The sequence below is a fragment of the Hippocampus comes genome, unplaced genomic scaffold (genome assembly GCF_001891065.2).
Source record: "Hippocampus comes isolate QL1 unplaced genomic scaffold, H_comes_QL1_v1.1 scaffold150, whole genome shotgun sequence".
Lineage (NCBI taxonomy): Eukaryota > Metazoa > Chordata > Actinopteri > Syngnathiformes > Syngnathidae > Hippocampus > Hippocampus comes.
Genome location: NW_017805496.1, coordinates 1,743,095 through 1,766,276, shown reverse-complemented (window position 1 = coordinate 1,766,276; position 23,182 = coordinate 1,743,095). Strand labels below are relative to the sequence as shown.

The window sequence follows — 23,182 nt, the reverse complement described above, 5'->3', positions numbered from 1 at the left end:
TCGGCACTTTTCCTACAGTCGGCGAACGCCTCGCTGTCACGTGATCACCCATACAGGAAGAAAACTAAAATGGCGGTGTGTATAGCAGTGATAGCAAAAGAGGTAATGTTCCGTTTTCTTGCTTCAAAACATCCGTATCTGTGTTCTTTGGAGTATTTTATCGATTCATTTTTATATTTTCTGATGTATGGCGAGCAAAAATCCTATGTGGCAGTGCAAGGCAGTGTGCAATATCGGCAGTGTTTCAAAATGCTGCTGTCAAAACAGATGATTGTTCAGTGGTTGCACGATGACAAGTGTAATGATTGTCTTTGTGTTCCCTCAGAACTACCCGCTGTATATCCGCAGCGTTCCTACTCAAAATGAGCTAAAATTTCACTACACCGTGCACACCTCGCTGGATGTGGTGGAGGAAAAGATTTCTGCTGTGGGGAAGTCCTTGGGGGACCAGAGAGAGCTCTACCTGGGTCTACTATATCCCACAGAAGACTACAAAGTGTATCCCCTTTGCAAAGAAACATGAATGTTTTCAAAATGTGTAAAAATGCAATTATGTACACATGCATAATCTCATGAGGACTGTGTCCCCAATCCCAGCATTGCAAAAATAATGTTAATTTTGATTGCCATTGTCGGGAATGTGTTCATTTAAACGTATTTTTGCTCAACGGGGCACCCAAAACGGGAAAACACCCTTGAAAAAGATGCAGCTCTTGTGTTGGCTCTTAAGAGTACTCAATGAACATTATAGCAAGAGCAGGATCGTGCAATTGTGTCTGAATCCCCGATTGTTAATCCTTGACTACTTTACTAGATATGGCTATGTCACTAACTCCAAGGTTAAATTTGTTATTGTTGTAGACTCATCCAACACGTCATTGCGGGACAACGAAATAAGAAGTGTAAGTTAAATGATCATTGAATGCATATTTTCCAATGTGCCACGTTCTCTGAAGCCGTCTTTCATTTCCAATGACATTTTTCCTGCAGATGTTCAGAAAACTGCACAACTCATTCACTGATGTGATGTGTAACCCTTTCCATACACCAGGAAATCCTATTCAGTCAAAGTGAGTTAATGCTGGGGCAATTAGTAATTTTTTTTTCTAAAATGGAAAAATGTCATGATCGACCTTGTTTTCTTTCAGGGCATTTGATGAAGTTGTCTCCGGAATGTTGGCGCAAAGTACTTGATGTCTTCGACAGCCTCCCATGTACATATGTTTGTATTAACTCGATTGTTTCAATGTATGCGTAAATAAAAAATGTTTGCTGCACGTCGAAATGCATCTTAGTACAATTGAAGCATCTGATCATTTTATTTATTCACGGAAAGCAAAAGATGTATAAGTTAAAACAGAGGAGGATTCATCCACAGCGGCCACAAACAATACTGGTAGTTTAGTTTGTTAAAAAAAAAAAAAAAAAAAAAAAAAAGAATGGATGGATGACACATCTGCATGAATAAGCAAGTGCATTTACACAAGAAGCTTAAAACGATCTATCTGAAGGACTGATGCAGACAAACCAGTGATCCAACAACGCCTTTTAAAACCAGTTCAGACACCCACTTTGTAGACAAGCAGCAGGGAGACGGCTTTCTAGCGCTGTTGCGGGTAATGCTGTCCGCTGGCCCCGGCTCCCATTTCCTCTGACGGCGGGGTGATGAGGAGAAGACAAGGGTAGCGTTTGGACGTCTGTTCGTGATAATCTGGGTGGCCCCACTGTCTCTTGCCCACCGGGGGGCCTCCATAGTAAGGGTGGGGGTTCTGGTGTTGTGGTCTCGTGGACTGGTAGCGAAACCTGCCTCGAGAGCCATGCTGGCCCCTGGGGGGCTGGAAGCCTCGCCCTCTCCCTCTCGAGTGGCCACCTCTGTGGCCTCCCCGGTCAGTGGTGCTGATGCCGGGCATGTTGGTCCTTTTGGGCAACACCTGAAATGGCAAAAGAAGATCATTTGGTGAGTCTTCAGCACCATTCGGCCAGAGTTCCTATGTCATATACAGTATACACACACGCATACAAATTCTGCTCCTACTCTCTTAAGTTTAAGTCATCCAATATCGCAAGTTGCTTTGTTTGGCTCATATCAGACCAAATGTAAACGGTCCTGAACACGTCTTAGTGTCGGATGCACCTTTACATTCCCTCAAGAAATTCCTCTGCACTGTTAAAATGGCATGAATTTCTGAAAAAAAGTACAATTCCCACGCCTCATGTTTCTTTTACAAATGCAGAAAATGCAGGGGTGACCTTTTGAGAGGCTGCCAGTCACATAACCGACACTACCGACCGGTACTTTCTGCATAACTTGCTGTTAAAGCACCAAGCTTCCTGCTTCACTCAAAATTGGTATTTTAAAAATGGTCCTCTTCCGAGTTGCATTTTGTCATGCGAGCACGGCAACACCAAGCAATACAGTAGCTCTCCATTCTAAGGCTTCGAACAGGCTGTGCAAAAAAATCTTGAAACATTCAACATTTGGACATGTGCATTCAAGAATTTATATCTCAAACTTCTGTGAGTAGTGTGCGTTAAAAAAACAAAAAAGGTACCATTAGTAAATTTCAAGTGACATGTCATTCCATCAACTGTGAGGGAAATCCAGGATTGTGCAAGACATGCTGTTAAATTAAATAAACCTGTTGCTCCCTTGTGTTCAAATTAATCCTCTGCATAAAAGGAATGCCCCCAAGTTGTTTCCCGAACTATTCTTTAAATGACTTGCCAAAAGCTGTAAAAGAATACCCAATATAGCACTGCAGTGCCACTAGTTCGTGATGATGAAATGTTTTCTTTCCCTCCTCAGAAGTCGTGAAGGTGATTCTCACCTTGAGAATTCTTCCTCGGAACAAAGTCTCATGCAGGGCAACAGCACTCTGCACCGAGTTGCGATCAGAGAACTCGATGTAGGCAAACCTGGAAAACAGCAAGATTTACGAAAAAAGTCAAAAACGTTTCTTGCAGACAGATGTTTCGAAACACATTGTTCCGACTAAACTGACCCTTTGGGGTGCCCGGAGAACCTGTCGCAGAGGATGGTGACACGGTTGACGGGGCCGCAGCCGTTGAAATGGATTTCCAACTCATCTGCAGTCGCTCCGTAGTCCACCTGGGATTTCAACCAGAGTGCATTCAGTTAAAAACCGAACTTAGTGGCAGACACTCTGCAGCTGAAACTCGTTGCAGAACCACAGACACTGTGCGACACGTCCGAATTGATCAGTGGCGATCGGTGTGCGGCTGGCTTCAACGTAAACCAGTAAGAAACTTTTTTGAAAATACATCAACAATCGATAGATCATGGAAAACGGTAATTGGGTGGTGTAGTTAGCTTGGGATCATTCACCAGAGCTTTCCAATTAAATGTATTCAGTGTCTTAAAGCTGTTTTTTGGCATTTATGCAAAAGCCATGGATTTAAAAAATACAAAAAAAGACAGTAGTGCAATAAATATCTTACATTTCCTACATAGATGGACCTGTTGTCTGCATCTATCCTCTCCTCGGGTGTCATGTTGTAGAACGGGCCTGTGGCAAAACAAACGCGGTGGACAATTGGCATCAGCAAGAGCAGGTTGTATCAAGACATTGCAAGCAGCAACTATCCGCATTTCAAAAACAACCTGTTTTTTTTTCGAATCTGTGGCAGATGGGAGGGTGGGAAAATGAAGTGAGCTGAGCTGGGAGGCAGAGAAGCGAGCCTTCCGCTCATCTTATTGGGCAACTATGAGGCACATTAAAGTGACCCAGGTGTTAGCCACGCGGTGGCATGGCTAGCTTCCCGTTCGGCTTCCCACAGTCTGTATTTACGACTCGCAAACATCAAACGAGGGCTCGTCTCACCAGGCCGGGGGCTGCTGGTCAGCAGCTGCATCTCCTCACCATCACACCTGTCCTCCTCTTCTTCAACTCCCTCCTCCTTCATTCTTTCAGTCTCTTCTTCCATCTCCAGCTCTTGAACTCGGGCCTTGATGGCTGTCAGCTCCTGTTATACACAAAATGACATTTACATGACACTGCATTGAAGCGGTACAACACAAGGAGAATGACCGGAACAGGAAGGGCACAAACATCCTGGACAAGAATGCAGATGAAAAGATGGCAGGGTCGGTCGAGTCAACTGTTTGCTTCGAGACCACCTGCCACAACACAACATTGAGGTCCATTAGAAGAAGTGTATTAGGTCTTAAAGATGAGGTTCATGAACTTAACTTTTTGTTCATATCAATGTTGCATCACACAGAGAGCTCTATGCATTTTTGTAGTCATTTAGGTTGAAACAAAATTTTTTTTGGAATAATATTAGGAATTACCGCTGTGACAGTGCAACCCTACACCAATGCAGATTTCCACCAACGTTTAAGAAAGACTTCACATGCCGCATCAAAGGTGGATGCAACCTTTTACAAATTAAGCTGTTACAGGATTTCCCAAAACCGACATGCCTGATCTCCACAAAACATGGATGTGTCCATGTTGTGGATCCAGGGTTCATTTTTATGACACTGCAACCATTTTTGACAGCTCACTTAATTTTTCAGTCAATGGCTTGTGTTTCGTACAATTTCATTTCATTTGCCCAAAAATCATTTACTACAAAAACTGGATATTTATTTATCTATGGCAGCAACATAGAGTGACAGCCAGAAATTACATTGCAGACCTCTCCATAGGTGCACGCACTTAAAAGCTGTTGTTTCATGAGGAAAACGCTGAACGACCATAAAATCCCAAATATGGAGTAGATTGTTTTGATATTTTAAGAGATTGATGTGGGGGTAGGTAGAGATGTGCATAGGAATTTGGGGTGCGGTCGGTTGTAGTTATAGGGCTCTTTCTCTGTAGAGAACGTCTATGGGGAGGAAAAAGTAATGCCAATCAAAATACTTTGGCGATTGCGTTGCTATTTTCAGAGGTTGAAATCGCCATAAATGAAGATGCGTAATGAATTTTGGTGGCGACTGGCCGTGGTTTAACATGAATCCACGTCAAGCTTTTTGAAACGCACGTAAGGCGTTTTAGTCTGTACCCATTTTATCCTCCAAAATGCTCCATATGGGTTTAGCCTAAAATCGACCAAACATGCAAGAAACGGGCCGACCCATTTCATTAAGCCTTACTTTTGGCAATAGTATCCAGTTGTGTGGTGGACAAAACGCCATCATCCAGTCTTACGCCTCCATGCAAACACAAAAGATGTTTTTTTTACAAGCGAACCTATTCGCCGCTGAATTGAAGCTAGGATGCTAAACGGTAACGTGCCCGTGTGTGCGCCATTGCTCAACCACTGCTTGAGTCCGGTTAACTAACTCAGCGACGCCTTTTTTTTTCCACGCCGATGATGAAAGACACACTCACCGGGTCCTCGGCGAGATGCTCCCCGATGGACTGTCCTTGCAGATAGGCGTATTCCAGATGATTGTCGGCCATGCTCATTGCTAAAACATGGCTTCTGCAGCGAGCTCTTACCGCAGCCTGCTAGCACGCCACACACACACACATACACACGCATATGTCAACCCGGAAGCAGTTGACGGCGTGAAGACCCGCGTGACGTCACTCAGTTCGGATTTAACGAGCGTCAGCTGTGCGCGTGGACGTCACTTGTAGTGTTGATTGACAGCGTCGTCGACGACCACGTCGGACGTCAAATTTCGGGCGAGAAGTCCGGAAGCAGGGCCCCCAAATTAACCTCAACCCCCCCCGCCGGATAGATGTCAGGAATTCAAAATGAACTTGAAAAACACAATGAAAACAGTTGTAAACATGAAAACAAAATGAATCACACATTCACAAATTGTCGTCACATTTTAGTTTCAGGGCTCAAAGAGCAGCCATTGCTAGCTCTTTAAAACCGTTTTCAATTTGTGTGAATAACACTTAACTGCCAAGATCAATTTCATGTGAACATGGTTTGGGAAAACCACATGGGAGACATTGTTGTGTTGGTGTATATTTTCAACTATAATTAATTGAAAAGGTCTCAGGGCAGACTCTATCAGCGATTAACGTTGAACTCTAACGCTGTGTGAGTGTTGTGAGTGATTAATATGTTTTTAGGAGTGTAAAAAAAATGCAGCATCGCCGACTTTCATTTCATATTTTAATTACACAGTTACATTGTTCAACACAGACAATAACCTGAATTAGAATGTTTTACAGCGTCACACATCCAACAGAGCGAACAGTTAAAGAGCGGTATTAGCAACAGGGAGGAAAGCATGCAAGAAATAAATACAAATCAGAATTTAATTCCTCTGGCACAGTTTACTTCATCTAAAAAACGGCAACAGGAACTCGAAGAGAGAGAAATCAAACAAAGAAGAAAGATTTTCAGATTTTCCGTCAACCTTCCGACAGAATTGTTTTTTTTTCCATGTCATAGTGTATTGCACAGTACAGTATAGAATGCTGTCAGACACCCTCGTTTTCATTTTATGTAAAGGTAAAAACGGGGATCGTCCTGAGCCATGACTTTTTTGGGGGAGTACACAAGTGCTTTGACCTTTAGCACATTAACCTTCAGCTATTCGGCAATGCCTGTGTCACAGGAAGGACTCGTCGTCACTTCTCGAGACGTCATTGGTTACTGTTAACGGTCGAGGATGCTCCAATTGGCAACCTCCTAAAATATGTCTTTTTTTTTTTTTTTTTTTTTAACATGCTATTTGCCCAAATGAAACCCACAGTTAGATAGTGACTGATGTCAAGTGGAGAGCCTTCCAAGGTATTCGCAACAGCAGAGCCCAATTAGTTTCACAGAGTGCAGAGAAAAGAATATGACAATTGTTTGACACAACGTATCGGACACGCCCTCATGAACATATTGTCACAGTTCAGCTGCTCTTCGGGTCTGCTTGCTTTGTGTGCGAACGTAGCTTCACATCCCGCATCCGCCTCCAACTGATGCTCAAATGAAAAAAAAACACCACCGTTAAGTACAATGGAAGCAAATAGCTTTTGGTTGTATTTTGGTCATTTCTAAGTGGTCTGTTGGGTTTGGTTTGTTTCTTGGAGGACTTCGATGCAGACAAGGGTGCACACGCGCTGATGGCGTTTGGAAAGGTGTTGCCACTGAAATGCTTTTTTCATGCCGATATCGTTTAGAAACACAGCACATGACACAGATACCGTCGCGACGTATTGTGAATCTCTGCCAGTCGTCTGCCTGGGGTCTTTTATTAAAGCTTGGAGGGTTTCAAGTACAAAGACGTGGAAAAAAAGGGAAAAAAATTGTCGTATAAAACCACACTCTATTCACACCAGAACGCATGCTCACCAGTCATTAATTTCATCTCTGCAAGGCTTTGTCACTGCGAGGATATACAAACGGTCGGCTTTCCAAAGGAGATGCTTTCATCGCCGCGGAAACACGATTCCGAATGCCCGTCGAACGTTTAAAATGGTTCGTTCGCTCTCGGCTCCTGCGCTCTGACTGTTTGCATCTCAGACACTTTGGTTGACTGCGGCGAAGCTCGAACTTTCCCCAATGGGGTTCGGCGTCGCTACAATAGGTCAAAGCCGCTTATGGCAATGCACTTTGGTCTGCGCTTTTATTGGTTTGGGATGACAAATGGCAAGTCGTGGTTCGTGCCGTGTTCAGTGATATGTTTGGTTGCTGTTTCACCGACGGATCACAAACGAGACGTCCGACGGACACGGTGGCAGTGGCAAGGCCTTTCGATACCCCAGCGGGCGATGGATTCAGCGGCGCGGGTGTGTACTTCCATGTCTGCACCCAGCCCATCTTTTCAAAGTCCAGGTGAAGCTCTCCTGGTGATTAGCTGTATGGTCTCAGGAGGTAGCAAGTGAAGAGTGCTCTGGCGTCGGCCCCCGGGTCAACGCCACATCAAAGAGGCCATTTTGTCGCGCTGACAAAAGAAATGCTACACGTGGATGCAGCGGAAGCTTGCGGCTTCGTTGCAGCGTCAGCACCAGGTCGTCACTGTGGCCCTCCGTTGGGACTTTTAAAGTGTCTTTGAGAACCAAATTTGCCCGAATGGGGGCCACGTGGCCCCTATTCTCCACTCAGCAAAAGCCCAAGGTTGCTAATCAACCGAGGGAACGCTCAAAATCTGGGTGGGAAAAGGCCATAGGATCCTCAAGTCCGACATCGTTTTCTTCCCTCAAATGTTTGTCATCTGTCAAACAATGGTCAAAAACAACATCGAAAACCAAGGAGAGTCCAATTAACCTCTGACTTTGGCTCAACTTCATCTGAATGCCGGTTTAATCCTACTTTCAAACGTTTTGACTGCAGCTGGAGGTAACAAACACACCGGAAGAGTGACGAAGAGAAATGGCGACAGAGGAACTGTTCGAAATGAGCGACGACATTTCACAGGATTCAATTGAAACAAGAAATGGGGCTAAATCAGATGTGAACTAGACGACTTGAGTCCCCTTCCTGTGGGACGGAGCAGACCCGGGTGTCGAGGAAGTGCGTTAAACTGAAAATATCCGCCCCCTCCTATTTGATGAGAATCAACACTTATCACACCTCTTGACAATGTGACAGATTTTTGCCTTCGGTTCGTTCATTCAAGCCGAATTGGTGTGTTTCTGGAAGTCATGCAGTTCACGCACACTTGATCTGTCAGAATGTACTTTCCCCCTACATCTACTCCACAGAAGAAATGCATTTGAATTATCTATGAAAAACAAAACAAAACCAATCATAACAATAATAAAATAAAAAGGAGTCATTGATACATTGGAGAAACAAATGTACTGTGAGAAAATCATATTCTGGACATTAAACTTTAAAGGTTTCTGTTATTTGGCAAACACATTTTTGGACCTCTTTAAATACTATGTACATTCACATTAAGTTACCGATGTTACTTTAAATATATTTATATGTATCTCTATTATATGACACCCTACGGGCAGTTGCTGAGGTTCCATTCAGTAGCTGAATTCTCTTCATATTGCACCTCCGTCCTCTCACTGTCTTACAATGCGAGCGATACAAAATATTCTACAAGAGGGGTTTCGTCTCATCGACGTCGATAAAACAAATCAAACAATGAGGACAATGTGGGGGGGCTTCCTCTCAGAGACAAGCGTCCTTGCCCGGACCCTGCCCGCTGTCCGTTCCCCATGATAAGGAAAAGGAAAACTAACAAAAGAAAATTTCCCGGATGACACACAAAGTCATGTGTACGTGAACGACAATAGACGATTGAAAACCCAAAATGCAAAGAGGAGCAATATCTACAAGCGGGTTCCATTCCCTTTCCCGTGCTGTCCTGCTCTGATGTGAATTCCAAAGCGGGCTGGGTGGGGGTCGGCCGACTCGAGTCAAGTCGTCGGGCCAAAGTTTTTTGCGACATGTGGGGTGGAAGGGAGGTAGAAAAAGAGGAGAGTCTGCACCGCCCTTCTCTTGGCTCTGTTCGTCGTGCTTTGGAAAAAAAGGTGTGTGAATGTCAAGGTAAAATCACCTCACCGTTGGAGATTCAAAATTAAACATACGCAAACAATGCTCACACGTGTTCTGCTGGATGCTCCGACAGATCGAGGTTTTTGGTAGCTACATTGTCGTGTATGGAACTTGATCTCCATTGAAGTCCCCCCCCTCTTTCTTTTTTTTTTTTTTTGCTTCCCATTGTCACACAAATCTCATTGGGGTGAGGCCTCGGTCCGTTTCAATCAAGTCGTTCACAGCGTTGTCCATATGTTCACGAGTCTGGGCCGTCACTGAAGCGTTGCTGAAGTCTCGTCCACGGCGCAGAAGGCAGCGACAGAGCAGAGGCCGACTGGCGCTCCGCAGCCCGGCTCTCGCTCTCTTTCTCTCACGGGCCCGCCTTTTCTGCTGAGGAGGTGATGTTGCTTTGCGTTTGGTTAGGAGTGCTTCTCTTTATCGCTTACGCACTTTGGCAGTGTCATACAAAGGTTTGGATCAGGTTGTTTTTCATCTTTGAATTCATTTGGGTTCACAATGGTTTCGAGAGGTGAGTCCGGCGTAGATTTTTTTTTTTTCTTGGCTCGCTAGCAAGGTAGTTAGCAGTTTAAAACTCATTTCGTTTCATGTCATTATGATGGTGATCAACGTCAGTATCATCACTTTTTTTTCTCTCTCTCTCATTTAGAATATTTGGACTGTTCTTTGTTTTCCCCTTAAAGCCAGAAAGAAGTGTTTCATAAATACAAAGTTGTGTTTCTGAGGAACGGCATCGCAGGTTTTTCCCCTTCGCTCATTGTATTTGAAGAAAAACAAACAAACAAACAAAAAAAAAGCTCAATATCCTTAGCTTGTTAGCATTTGGAGACCGGAGAAGATCAGGACTGTCAGTGCCTATAACAGCTCTGGGTGCTCTCGTCGGAGCGAAATTATGATGACGTTGAAGTGCTAATTGATCTCGTCATCCCCCCCGAGTCTTAACAGAGCCCTTAAGAGCGCCAGTCAAGTCTCCGGGTTGCCACCAAACATGATGATATGTTACCGTCACTCGTCCTTGTGCTTTTCAACAGTTACACGACACTGAATCCCAAAGCCACGATGTTTGTAATCATGGTTGCAAAAGACGGACTTCGGTTATCAGAACTTAAAAAAAAAAAAAGGAAAAAAGGAAAAAAGGTCTACATTGTGGGAGGAGGACAGGGGTCATATGTGAGATGAAGATTCCTCCGTTTGGTTTTGTGTGGAGCGTGGCCACCGTCAGAACAGGGAACAGGATCACAATTCAACGGGATGTGGCATCGAGTAGTGCGGGTGTGGCTGGAGTGGTGGACCGAGAGGCGCTACTCGAACTGCTCTCCTTGGGGCTGGCCGACATGCTGCCGCCGCCGCCGCCCCCCGCCGCCGCGAGACCGCTCTGGCCCGCCAGCGACAGCGGACCCGGAGGCGTGCTCTCTGTGTGTGTAGGGGGTGCGCTGGACGCCGAAGATGGGGAGGGGGTGCCAAGAGGAACACTGCTGCCCCCTGGCAGACCTTGCAGGCCTTGACCACAGACATGGTGGTGCCTCTCCCAGTCTTTGTGTTGGCAGAACGAGCCGCAGTAGCGAGCTGTGTTGCAGCCGCTGCACGTTTCGCTGGCTTTCCTCCCGCAGTTCCAGCAACTCTGGTGAGACAGTGGGAAGACAGACGGTTGATAAAAATAAGTCTCTTTTGGTTTCCAAGACATGACACAGTTATGTGTGCGCGCATGTGTGTGTTTGCAACTTGATTTATGGCTTTCCTGCTAAATCTATTTACATGCTGGATCCATTTGAGGTCCGCTCCGGTTTGAGTCACCAGCAGGTGGTGGTCATCTGCTCAGGAATGGACTCAGTCTGGCACCCTGCTCTTACCATCTGGGTCTGTCTGCCATTATTATACAAACAACTGGGCTGCTTCTGCAGCGATGATGGCACCATGGTGGTGCGAGTAACCCAGAGCCAAGAGCTGTTAGCTGAATGTCAAAGGCTGATAAAACGCTGGTGTGAGCTGCCGGTTAGTGATAATGTAGCGTTTAAGAACACTGGGAGCCGGCCTCGATCCCACTTCAAGCTTATGAGATCAGACCAAAAATAATTCAAGTTAAAAAAAATAAAAAGAAAAGGTAAAAAAGTGGTACCTTGGCCTTGCAATTTGAATTTGTACCGCGGCCAAACTCATAACTGAGTTAACTTTATATATCAAAGCAAGGCTTGAAACTGGCGGTTTCGCATCGCAGTCAGCGAAGCAGAATTTGCATTTTCCTCCTCATCAAAACACAAATCAAAACACAAAGTGAGAAGCAACTGCCAACATCAGAAGTGTCAAACTCATTTCACATTGTGGGCCACATATGGCCTCGGTAGATGTCAAGGGGGCCAGACCATTAAAATGATACCATATTCTGCTATAATAATAACCAAAATAATATGTCTTTCATTTGTTTTGTTCTGAAGAAGCACAAGAACATTAAGAAAATGTTGAAATTTAATGAATATATCTTTTACAAAACATTTCATGAAGCACCTTAGATTTCCTTCGACAAATGTGCAATTTACTTTTATCATTCTCTTATATGCATTGCAACTGATCCCACTGATTGTACAAAGGCACAAAACTTTAACTTTAAGGAATTGGTGTTGAAAAATATAATAATGCACTTTAAGATTAAACAAAATTTATAAAGAAAGAGTTTTTTTAAACCATTTACAAATGTGCATATAATATCTAAATTTAATCCCTGCCTCCGCCTTACGAACTAAGGAGAGCGCTATTAAATGTGTAAAGAATAAAGTACTGCATTGACATGTCCTTGATAGCGTCTGCTGTGTTGGGTCTGTCTCAGTGACAGACAGACTGCTGTTGTCTTCTTCTCTGATCAAAACAATGTTGTTTTCTACTCTCAAAACAGTGTCCCCTAGCGGATACTCCATGAATTGCACCTTATTAAAATATTCTTAAATGATCCTGCGGGCCTGATCGAACCTCGTTGGGGACCGGTTCCGGCCCGCCGGACGTATGTTTGACACCCCTGGCCTAGATGGAGCCAAAAGGCTTCACTGAGCTGGACGCATGGATGTTAAACTTGGTGCAATTTATGCCTTAGCAGAGAGCTAGCAACAAGCTTGCTACTGCTGTGGCTAAACAAGTAACATTTTCATAAAGGGATGATGATGACGAACGATGGAAATGCCATGCTCATTGCGAAGCTAACCTAAGATTGACACTGTTGCTGCGTTTAACACCGGAATAATGTGTGAGAGTCCACTCTTCACAGACGTCTGGCTGGAACCACATTAAAGTGGAGAGCATCCAATTTTGAACCGCAAAACAGCAGGCAATTTAGGAAGTGTCTAGACTTTGGAGGGGGAAAAAAAAAATCATCCAGAACTGGAAACAAAATAAGTTCTGTTTACGTTTATGTGTATTAGCCAGGAGTAGTGGCCTATAAAGTTAAAATCATCTTAATATTGGTTAAAATATTAATGATCTCACCAGTTATTATTAGTTTGTTTTGACTTTTGAGGTCTGCGCGATAAATCGATTTAGCTTTGCTTTGAGGCAAGAAAATACATAATGTGAATTAAACAAAGAAAAATTGGCGATTATAAAAAAAAAGAAAAGCAATTATCCATGTATTATATTGTCATCTTTTTATTCACAAAACCCTTGCCACAGGTCCTTGGGATTAACCTGCAAAAAAACTGCTCCCCAAAATTAGAACGTTGCATCTCAAATGATGTCATTCATTCTTAAAACAAATATTTAGAGCCTTGCAAAGTAATGTTTCCTATTGAAATGAATTGAAATTCAATCAATCGGTTTCAACCCTACAAAACCAATACTTTTTGGCTGAGTTTTATTCTGTAAAAATTGCTCTGCATTTTATCAAAATACAATAAGACGGATAGTCTTTAAAACCTAAATAATGTTTTTTTTTTTTTTAGGACAAGCCAGAAAATGACGACTGTGGACCTGAGCTGTGTCCATTTAAAGGGGGCGTGGCTTTGTGGGTGACAGAAGGAACACGGCCCAGATTGTCTTGTGCCTCGATGTCAGTTATTCATTTTAGCCGAAAGTTTTTTTTTGTAGATTTGACTGTTTGTTGTGTTCAATAAACAGCTGAAAGTGAATCGTCAACTGTCCGCTCCTTTTTTTTTGTTGTTCCACATCACTTGAGCGGTGGCGTATTTGAAGCTCACTTGTGATTCAAATTTTAGCTCCGACAACAAAGCAAAAAAAGTTGACCGAGCGAACTAAAAAAAAAAAAACAACAACTTTGTAAATTGGGCCATTTCTATTTCTATTACGGGAAGCGTCATCTGGCAAAGGTGAAGCTGTTGTTGTCTGTGATACTCACTTCACTGGAGTCCTCCTGCTGGTTGATGACTGTGAGCGCGTCCTCGGAGGCTTGCCTCTTGGCCTCAGCCAGGGCCCTCTCCATTTTCGAGCGTTCTGCCGAAATCATCTCGTGAGCTTTCCTCTCAGCGTCTGACACGGCCTTCTGCAGCTCCGACATCGCTTGTCGCTTTACTTCGTTCACGGCTTCCTCTGAGAGGGCGAAAAAAAAAAAAGGGAGGAAGAAAAGGGACGCGTTAGACTGAGCCTCCGCCTGTTCGGCCATCATTTATTGAAGCTCTTTAAGCTGCTTTTTTGTTGTATCTTGGCTAACAGATGCACGCCATCCTAGATTTAAAAGTTGATGCCAGAAAGTGGAAACATCCAGACAGTCAGTGATGAATTCCAACACAATCTGGACTCGGAGCGGAGAACAGCAGATGCCTCCAAAGTTTTGTCACCAGCTTGGCTGTTCAGCCGCCATCATGGGATTCCCTTTCTGCCTGATTGTCCTTCTGTCATCTGGATGGTTCAGTGACAAATCCTCAGGCACGAAGCAACCTGAATAAACTCCCAGCGTGTTCTTGAATGCTCGTCTTCACTACGATGTTCCCAGAGTGTACATAGATTGTTGTGTAGGGTTTGGTGCGCTTCCAGGAGATATCGAACAATAAAGTGGAGGTAGTGTTTTGTTTTTTTTTTACACGAGACCATTTGGGTATGATACTTGGACAAAGCATCATCTATACGTCCCCATGAAGGACATTTCAGATGGGTCGATGCTTCCAGGGCAAAGGCAAGCGTTTGGGGAATGTCTTTTTTTGTCTTTTGGGTGAGAACAATTTGCGGCGGAAGTACTCTCCTGCCATTCACAGATCACTGAACTACGATTTACGAAAAAAGCACTCCCACACTTTGCATGTGGTGTCGGTGTTACAGTTCTGTCTTTCATTATTCGTTTCAGAATATCCAAAGAAATATGTCGTACCCGTTTTCTTCCTCTTGGTGGGTATATGCAAATGGGCTGCCAAAAACACATTTTGGTGGTCTGAGCGACAAGATGTGAATTCCTCCATCATGTAACATATTTTCAGCGATGAAGGATTCCAACTCGGCCATCTGCGGCTGTTGCACGAAAGACGCACAGACACACAAAAAAAGGCTCCCCGGTGTCATCCCGACGGCAAAGTTGCTCTCGACACCGCTACCTTTTTTTTTTAAGAGCTACGAGCCGTCGCTTCCCCACACGACCTCCACTCCACATCGTTTTGCACGCGGATATGCATATGGTATCGTCATTTGCATGCGGCTTGGATGCCATTCACATCAACACGTCGCAGTGCTACGCCGCATCCTCCGTCTTCATTTCTCCTCCTATTTCCTTTTCCTTTCACCCCCCCCTCCTTTATTCTCTCCCCTCAAGCATTATCTGCATTATCTCAATCTCAATTTTCAGGCCTAATGTATGCACCACCAAGATAAGTTTGCAAATTTAATTAATTCTTATCAAGGAGAGTACATAGCAGATGCTCGGGCAATTAGCACTTAATGAAAAACACGCGGGCGGCAATATTAACGTTATAATTCCACAGGGATTTGCTAAGTCTTTCCACAGAGTAGATTTTTTTTTTTTTTTTTGGTCTCAAAATCACAGCAGTCTCTCAAGCTGAACCCGATCAGAGAAAACAGCACATGTCTGCTTTTAATTGAAAGGGAGAGAGAGGCAGACGACTTGGCTGCACACACTCCGGCGCAAACACACACTGAAGGTAAGATGCCGTGAGCGAGGTATGTTACTCACCCTGCTTGTTTTGGAGGTGCTTTAGTGCTGGCGAAAGCGGGATGCTTGTAGTACCTGTATGAAAAACAACTGCAGTTAAAATTGCTTTTTTTTTTTCTGCTGGTGAAAATGCAGCGCAATATTTTGCCAACAGCAGCAGCATCTTCATTGTACGGACTGTGTCTGCCCCTCCAAAAAAATCTTTTTGGCAAGGGTGGGAAGTGGTTGGAACTAAATGAATCCAGGGCTGGCTGTAATTGAACATTAATGCGTCTGTTTTGGAGTGATTTTTTTTATTTTTTTTTTTTAATATAAGGGGGAGTAGGAATGTGAGATTGTAGTTGGACTATGAAGTCACTGTTCTGTGCTGCTGTGGCATGCCTCGGGCCAGGTGACTGCATTTTCACTGCAGCTTAACTGCAGTGGCCTTTCATAGTGGTTACAGATGGAGGACATTTCGCCAGATTTCTGCAGAGGGCTTTCAATCCTCCGGCCTCGTGGACCGATGACTGAAAGGCCTCTGTCCTTTCTGTCTGGAGCCACGTTTCCACCAAATTGTACCGTACAGATGTATTTTTTTTTCTTCTCAGCACTAAGTCAGTCAATTCAACAAAAAAAAAAAAAAAGGGAAAAGTGACATTTTGTCTTCTTTTTGGCTTGTGGACAGAGGCGCAAGTTCGACATTGTCAAGCTAGAGTCAATAACGTACAGCTTGGTGGAAACGGGGGATTTGAGCGGAAGAGGATGAGGTGGGGATTTCTTGTTGTGAAACGTATATGACCGCGTCCGTTTTGGGAGTGAGCGCAAGGCATTTGTTAGCGTGACGTCACAAGACGGATCCTGAGAAGCGCTTACCAGCTTTTCTCCAGATTTCCTCCGGCAGGTATCCCGACGGAGGTCTGTGTAGAAAGTCTCTGTGGATCTCTGAAACACACGAAGTCACATGTACACATGTAGACGCGCCCATACTTTTGTCCTCATAACGTACGCGTGCGGAACAATCCTGAAATATAGACCGAGAGCCAGGATGACCACCATGTGCTTAAGTTAAACTCTCTTCCGATGCTTCCAGTCAGTCCCCGGCCCGCATCATCAAACGGGCCCGACCTCGCTACGAGCGTTTTGCTGTGCCAAACGTCCCCTTGTGTGTGTTTGTCTACCTGTCTGTCTGCCTGTCTGCCTGTCAGCAGCGGAAGAAGCTCCTTTGGGCAGTGCCTCACTGCTGCTAGCTGTGTTGGAGGAGGAGTTGTGATGAGGAAGAGGAGGAGGAGGAGGAAGGCAGTGCTGTCCGTTGCTCCCACCTTTTTTCATCTCCTCCACGTCGCTGTAGCGCCGTATCCAATGGTTCATCTCCTCCCGATCCGCCTCCTGGCAGCGTCGCAGCACGGTCAGAGAGCGGCGCGTCTTCTCGACCATGTCCATGATGCAGTTGAGGAGCTGATGGGAACACAAATTGGTGTTCAGTCTAGACTTGAAGGTTAACCTTCATGAATTGGAACAATTGGATTTTGTTCTTTTGAAACACGACACATGGAGACTGAAAACGCTGAACTGTTCAACTTGCAATGTCTCCTCTGAAATGCCGTTCCGACAGCGTGGAGAAGTCGCTTTTCTGTTCCAGCATGAGCGTGCACAGAATGCAGACATTTTGGCCACTTCCAAAAACGGGGGATGAACTCAAACAGGGACTGTTTTTTTTTTTTTACTTGTGCGATTCATCGTCTGAAAAATACGGTCCACATTTTCTTCCATTTTTCACTTCCAGTGGATGTAACGGTCAGTTGTTCGGTTCCTCAGACAAGACAATTTGCAAGTTTCACTCCGTTGTTGTCCATGTGCTAGTTTGTGAATCCGAATTCGTCAGAGCGTTGCAATAATAACGCAACAGCTGGGCTACAGATGAAAAGGTTGAACTGATTTCTTCCACCCTTCTGCTCGATTCGCTGCCAACTCACCAGATTTTCTTTTAGCTCTACCAATGTCGCCGCCCTTCTGCGCTCAACGAAATGGCTTTAACATGTTCAACATTCACCCCTTTGCATTATTCGCGTTCTCCGCTGTTGCCTTGCTCATTCCCCGGCGCCGTTCGTCGCTCTCCGCCCCGTCCCTTCCTTCTCAGTAAGCTATATTTATTTCAGCAAAGTGTTTCTAATTTGGCAGGGGTCCAGGCCTGGCCGGTTCTCTCCATGACTGCAGCTCTTGTCTCAGCTGCTCGGCCCAGCTGGAGCTGCTCTCTGCTGGGTCCCGAGCTCCATCTGGGGCCCTATTTCTTTGCGTGAGTGTGTACTGTATGTGTGTCTGGTCGACGTGTGCAAAAATGCCTTCCTGAAGCTAAGTGTTGTCAAACTCGTGAACGAAGCAGCGTGCTCGACATTAAAAACGACGATGGCACCGATGCCTACGTTATCAAGATGCTTCCATTCTTCTGCCCATTCTCGATCTGTGAGACGGTGATCGATCACTTCCTCTTGGCGGGCTCCGTGCACTGCTGTGACAGAAAGACGGTTGACATCAAGAACAACACTGAAGGAAAAAAAATGTTGAACTGACTTCAATGAAATCATCTCAACAAATGTGAGCTAATGAGCGATCTGGACAAATGTGTTGCAGGATCTGTCCATGCCTCCAGGAACCGGATAGGAGGAGCTTAAAGAAAAGGTTTTCCACACGAAACACCCCTTAATCGAATGCTGGAATAGAAACAGTCCGGGGGGGGGGGAATATCATTTGGCTTATCCTGATTGTTGCCTGAATATAAATATTTGCTATTTTGTATTTTCTGCAATGTTTGCATTTGTGTTAAACAGTTAATTAATCGTCGCTCGGGGCAGAAGACTGAGTGCCCTTTTCTCCACGTTGCCTCCATATTGGCATGCTCGTAACTACTCCCGGGGACAGTTTGGCTGAGAATGCAAGTCTTTCTTTTCGCGTGAAGCAGTCGGAAGGCATATATAGTTGCCACAGTTGTAGCAGCACATGGGTATGTAAGGCTGTGGGCTTTATATAGCCGCACGGATTAACACGGTGGATCGACAACTGGTCATTGTTGCGAACATACGCCCCACTTTCATGTGCCCCCGCTAGTTTGAACCTATAACGTGGCCTGCCGGGGTCAGCTGGTCATCAATGACGACCCGCCCGGTAGGCGCCCTACCTGTCTGTCGGTGTCTGTCTCGGCCGTCTCTGTGTTCGTTATGTCTGTAAGCGTCTCTGTATTGGTGCGCCAGCGCCATGTCCTCCAAGCGGTAATGCTGAGGGGCCATTTGAGGGTTCTGTGGGTGGGGGAGGCCATTGGGAGGGTGCGTCGGGAGCCCGTTGGGAGGCGGGTGAGCAGGGAGGCCGGTGCTGGGACTGAAGCGCTGGCTGGGGCTGATGGTGCAGGGCCTTTTGGCAAGGTGCTCGGGGTGCAAGCCATCTCTCTCTGAAGAGTCTTTGGTCCTGGGGAGGGGAGGGAAGCATGAAAACATTCAACTTGATATACACATCAAGGCGAACCCCAAGGCAGACGAGTGAATCGTTGTAAGAAAAAGTTACTCGCATAGGCGGTCGGTGTTCCCATTAACGTAGGAGACAAAATGATGTTGATGTGTACCCGCCTGAGTGTTTGAATTGTTTGAAAAGTAATTGCGGTGTGAATTGGGAGCATTGATTATTTGCTGTACGTTATCGAAAACACTTGAGCATTAATGAAACACGCAGAGAGCTGAAGTGATTGTGCGTACATAAAAGCCCGCAGTGTTTTGTCAGCTGTCGCACTGACGTTTGGAATGAGAAGGTGTCTTACAAAGCAGGATTCTTTTGTTTGCTTGCCAATATGTAATTGCGTGGCACGTACTGACAACACGTCTCCAGCCGTGTTTTTATCACAAGTCCGAAATGTCAGCATTTAAAAAAAATAATTACAATAAAATAAGAACTGAATACGGCTCCTCTTGTGTAAATAGTACTGGAGTTGTAGCTACACACCTCCTTCTAAGTGGCAAAACCTATCCTAGCAGTAAAAAAAAAAAAAATTTAAAAAAGGTTTTTGTAGTGTGATGAATATGGAAACATGTAATAAACATGTAATAAATACACTGCCTGGTTACACTGTCTCTCTGACAGACAGATATTTTTTTTTTTGAATGTCATTAGAGTGTGAAGGTCATTTTCTAATTTACGCTGACCAAAAGACACTCCGGCCAAGATCTGCGCGATATCAACAAAAAATATTCAACAACGCCAATATCAAATATTATCTGCCGTGGAATAAAATGAACGAAGGGCAGCTTTAGTCCAGCTCGAAAGAAAAGATCACACGCGCAACACTGACATCCTGCAGGCTTTCCGCTTTCAAGTTCATCCATATCGTTACCAAATTCCAACTGTGACAAGCCGTGCACTTTCTCCGCGATTTTGCGGCTGCTTTCCGTGCTGACGCTTTCGCCAAACGTGAACTCTTGTCAATCCTGTAAATTCGACAACTCGCACGTGGCTCAGAGAAACACGCTCGCCCGCGCACAAGCATGTTTTCCCGTGGAGAGCGGCTTGTTGTTCAGTTACAGCGAGGCAGCGCCGCTTCGGAGCTCGAGCGCAGCTGTATGCCATATGTCTGCAACAAAGCCAAGTCGAAGCGTACACCCTGCGTCTCAAGCGTTTAATCTGAATATCCCTCGGCCTGCCTCTAAGATTGCAACGATTCCTCATGCTCCCGCCTCGCTTCGGCTTGGGCCGCAATATGAACTAAATACAGTGTGTGTGACAGATGTTTTGAGGCACTGTGGATGAGTTGTTTAAATAAGTGTGTGTGTGTGTGTGTGTGCGTGTGTGCGTGTGTGCGTGTGTGCGTGTGTGCGTGTGAGCGAGGATGTTTTCCAGCCATCTGGTGAGTTTAAAGGGGAGTGTTGATATTAATCTTTTTAGCTTGATGGTACTATCCAGGATAGAAAATCGGTCAAAGGCCAACGAATGCTTCATGGCTGCATGTAATAGATGTGCATTACGATTGGTGTCCTGGTTATCCGGGTGTATTTTGAGCATGCCGGCAATACGCGTACACATCCTTGGCTCTGGCAACGGACAAATCATATGAACAGCTGGCACGGCGAAGGCCCTGCCCCTGCCTGAGCACGCCCCCCCCGCTCACTCCACTGAGCCAGGCCTGCTGTGCGCAAGGCAAGAGGTCGGGAGGCGGAGGTGTGTGGATTACAGTCCCGTCCAAACCACCTCCCCTCACCCTACGGAGGATGTGTTCAGTGTTACGGTCAGCACATCACCATCTGGACACATCCCTGACATATGGACAGCTGCTGGGAGCCTGCGGGTCATGCAGTTAGAGGGGTAAAAGAGATGGAGTAAGTCGGCGAATAGGAGATGCGGAGTAAAGAGATTGATTTTGGGGGTGGGGGGGGATTTGGGAGTATCAGTCAATTGACATTCTCCAGGGAGTAAACAAAAGCAAAACCCTGGGCAATTTTTTAAGGTATTTATTTATTTTGGGGGGGGGGGGATTGAACCATAGGTTCTTCTCCTGCTTCTCTCTTTTAATACATTCCGAGCTGCTCTCCTCGTGGACAGTTGGCAGTGGCAGCCTGGCATCAGTGTGGCCCAGACGTCCACCTCGCCACAAAGTAAAAAAAAAAAAAAGTCTCCTGCTGACTTCTGAAATCGTTCATTCCTGACACTCCATCTCTGTGGGAATATGCGCGATTGAGCGCTTTTACCTGTCAGGGGTCCTCCTCTTGCCATGCTCATTCATCTCCAACATGATCTCCGAGGAATCCAGAGGTGAGCTGGCATTGGCGTCCAGGAGAAGCTGCTCGTGTTGGGCCAGGTATTGTGCTGGAGTCTGTTTGGCCAGCCTGGCACAATGCAGCAACTCCCTCTGCAGCAGGGGCAGGTTTGCCTGCAAAGTAGACCAAAAATATTAAATCGAATAAAATAAAATGAAACCACCCATTCGAGTGAGAAGAAAAAAAAAAAGTGCCGAGAGGAGAACTATGCTGGAAACCGAAACGTGGAGAGTGACTAAATGCTAGATAAGGCAGTGCAAAAGTGAAATAAGAGGGAGTGATGGATGAAGAGACACAATGAGATAAGACAGATCTCTTGACACATTCCTCTGCCATGTGTCTCCCTCGGAGGTGTGTATTGTGTATGTGTATAAGTGCTGTCAAATAACTCTCAAAGACCTGTCGGCTTGATAAAACACAGACCGCTGCAACGTCCCAGATGTGGAGGACGGCCGCCCACAAGCATACTTTTTGTCTGGACATTCAACTAAATAGTCTACGGTGGAGTATGAATACCTACACCACGGGGTTAACCTCCCAGGTTCGATCAGGTCGCCCCAAAAGAGTCATGACCCAACTTGATTGTCAGACTGAAATCTATTTTGCTGATGTGCCGATCAGGCCAAACACCTTTTGCAAACTGCACCGGTTTCATCTGTCGCGGTAGATGTTGATGCAGTGTCAATACGTGATGCATTACAATAGGTTTGGGACAGAAGGAGGCTAAATGAGCTCATTCGTAGAGACATAGATGAGTGCTATACTGTAATGTATGAAGATGTGGCATGCAGGCCATCGAATCCAGGGCAGAGCTAAATATATTGCATCCAAACAGTCGCACACCTGTGCAGACGAGCCCGCACGCTATATTTACCTTCAGGAAGGGAATGACGAAAGGCCTCAGAGGGAAGTTGGTAGCTTCGTGAAGTTTGGAATGAAATTCTTCAATGGTGAGTGTCGAGTTCTGTGGAAGATGAAAGCAAAGGTTCCACGAACGGATGCAATCATACTGGCAAAATAAGTGGAGAAGTAAACAGCGGTCAAGACATTTTTTTATTGCCTTGTAATTTTATACATCAGACACTTCATTCGGCAAATTGGAACATGTATACAACCTGACACGGAAACCGCATCAAACATTTTCCCTTTGTGTACGTAAAAAAAAAAGTGACCAAAATATCAATACGATGTAGGTTCGCTGTAAACCAATCTATAAATACAATAATAAAAAACCTGGAAAAAAAGGTGGCTTTTTTTTCTTTTCTATACAAATTTCATGATGTAAGTGTCCAGTGTGTTTTTAATGCCTTTGCCTATTTGGGAAATTGACCACAAACTTACCACCAGCCCCAGCACAAGGCTGCGCACTCGCTCTCCAATCTCAGGCGAGATGTCGTTGCCAAACTGCTGCAACGTCGTCAGGAAGCGCTTCAGCTTGCAGAGCTGCCGGGCGCCGCACGCCGGCGGGAGCTGTTGGTTGGACAACGAGGATGTCGACGACATGGCCGGCCCGTTGCTGAAGCCGTTCGGAGTGGACGGGGCGCCGTTCAGTGATGTGGGAGAGTGGCTGCTCCCGTTTAGCACTGCAGACAGACAGAAGGGAGAGACAACGGGAATTAGGTCAGCGGCGTCTGAAAGACCTGAGGAGCATCCACTACATCTGGGGGGGCAAGATGGGACGATGACGCGCTTACGCCGCATCCTGCTGATGGAAGCGTACGCATCACGCAGCCTGCGACGCATTCGTGTTTATCGTCGTCATCTTGTGTGTTTTCATGCAAACTTCAGCTGTCTCGCAAGTGCTACCACTCCACTCCCGTCTCCCGCCACCTGCTCTCGCATCAGTCTATTTCGCCCCCCCCCCGTTCCCTCCAAC

The 23,182-nt window shown here is 45.5% G+C and overlaps 3 protein-coding genes across 8 annotated transcripts in view; 1 reads left to right on the top strand and 2 right to left on the bottom strand.

The window, feature by feature from the left end:
- Nucleotides 1-18: 18 nt before the first annotated feature.
- On the top strand, nucleotides 19-1,287 carry trappc2l (trafficking protein particle complex subunit 2L). The gene is made up of 5 exons (XM_019876391.1): nucleotides 19-102; nucleotides 326-498; nucleotides 815-902; nucleotides 991-1,070; nucleotides 1,149-1,287. The coding sequence occupies exons 1-5, from the start codon at nucleotides 70-72 to the stop codon at nucleotides 1,192-1,194; spliced, it is 420 nt and encodes a 139-aa protein (XP_019731950.1). The 5' UTR covers nucleotides 19-69; the 3' UTR covers nucleotides 1,195-1,287.
- Nucleotides 1,288-1,417: 130 nt separating this feature from the next.
- Nucleotides 1,418-5,632, bottom strand: pabpn1l (PABPN1 like, cytoplasmic). The gene is made up of 6 exons (XM_019876389.1): nucleotides 5,358-5,632; nucleotides 3,843-3,984; nucleotides 3,460-3,527; nucleotides 3,003-3,109; nucleotides 2,829-2,916; nucleotides 1,418-1,931 (listed from the first exon to the last, which is right to left on the bottom strand). The coding sequence occupies exons 1-6, from the start codon at nucleotides 5,433-5,435 to the stop codon at nucleotides 1,602-1,604; spliced, it is 813 nt and encodes a 270-aa protein (XP_019731948.1). The 5' UTR covers nucleotides 5,436-5,632; the 3' UTR covers nucleotides 1,418-1,601.
- Nucleotides 5,633-6,088: 456 nt separating this feature from the next.
- The window catches only part of cbfa2t3 (CBFA2/RUNX1 partner transcriptional co-repressor 3), a 55,494-nt gene continuing 38,400 nt past the window's right edge, over nucleotides 6,089-23,182 (bottom strand). The window contains exons 1-11 of one of the 6 annotated variants that reach the window (XR_002169007.1): nucleotides 22,648-23,087; nucleotides 22,181-22,270; nucleotides 21,238-21,419; nucleotides 18,690-18,973; nucleotides 17,938-18,023; nucleotides 16,696-16,972; nucleotides 16,391-16,459; nucleotides 15,557-15,610; nucleotides 13,778-13,968; nucleotides 9,489-11,071; nucleotides 6,089-9,402 (exon numbers count right to left, since the gene is read on the bottom strand). Coding sequence is in view for 5 of the 6 variants with exons in the window: in XM_019876378.1 (XP_019731937.1) it covers nucleotides 10,685-11,071; nucleotides 13,778-13,968; nucleotides 15,557-15,610; nucleotides 16,391-16,459; nucleotides 16,696-16,972; nucleotides 17,938-18,023; nucleotides 18,690-18,973; nucleotides 21,238-21,419; nucleotides 22,181-22,270; nucleotides 22,648-23,049 (2,022 nt within the window). In the remaining variant the exon portion in view is untranslated. Of the gene's footprint in view, nucleotides 11,072-13,777; nucleotides 13,969-15,556; nucleotides 15,611-16,390; nucleotides 16,460-16,695; nucleotides 16,973-17,937; nucleotides 18,024-18,689; nucleotides 18,974-21,237; nucleotides 21,420-22,180; nucleotides 22,271-22,647; nucleotides 23,092-23,182 lie in introns of those variants that run through there. The other 5 variants (XM_019876382.1, XM_019876378.1, XM_019876379.1 and 2 more) reach the window with 5 other exon arrangements.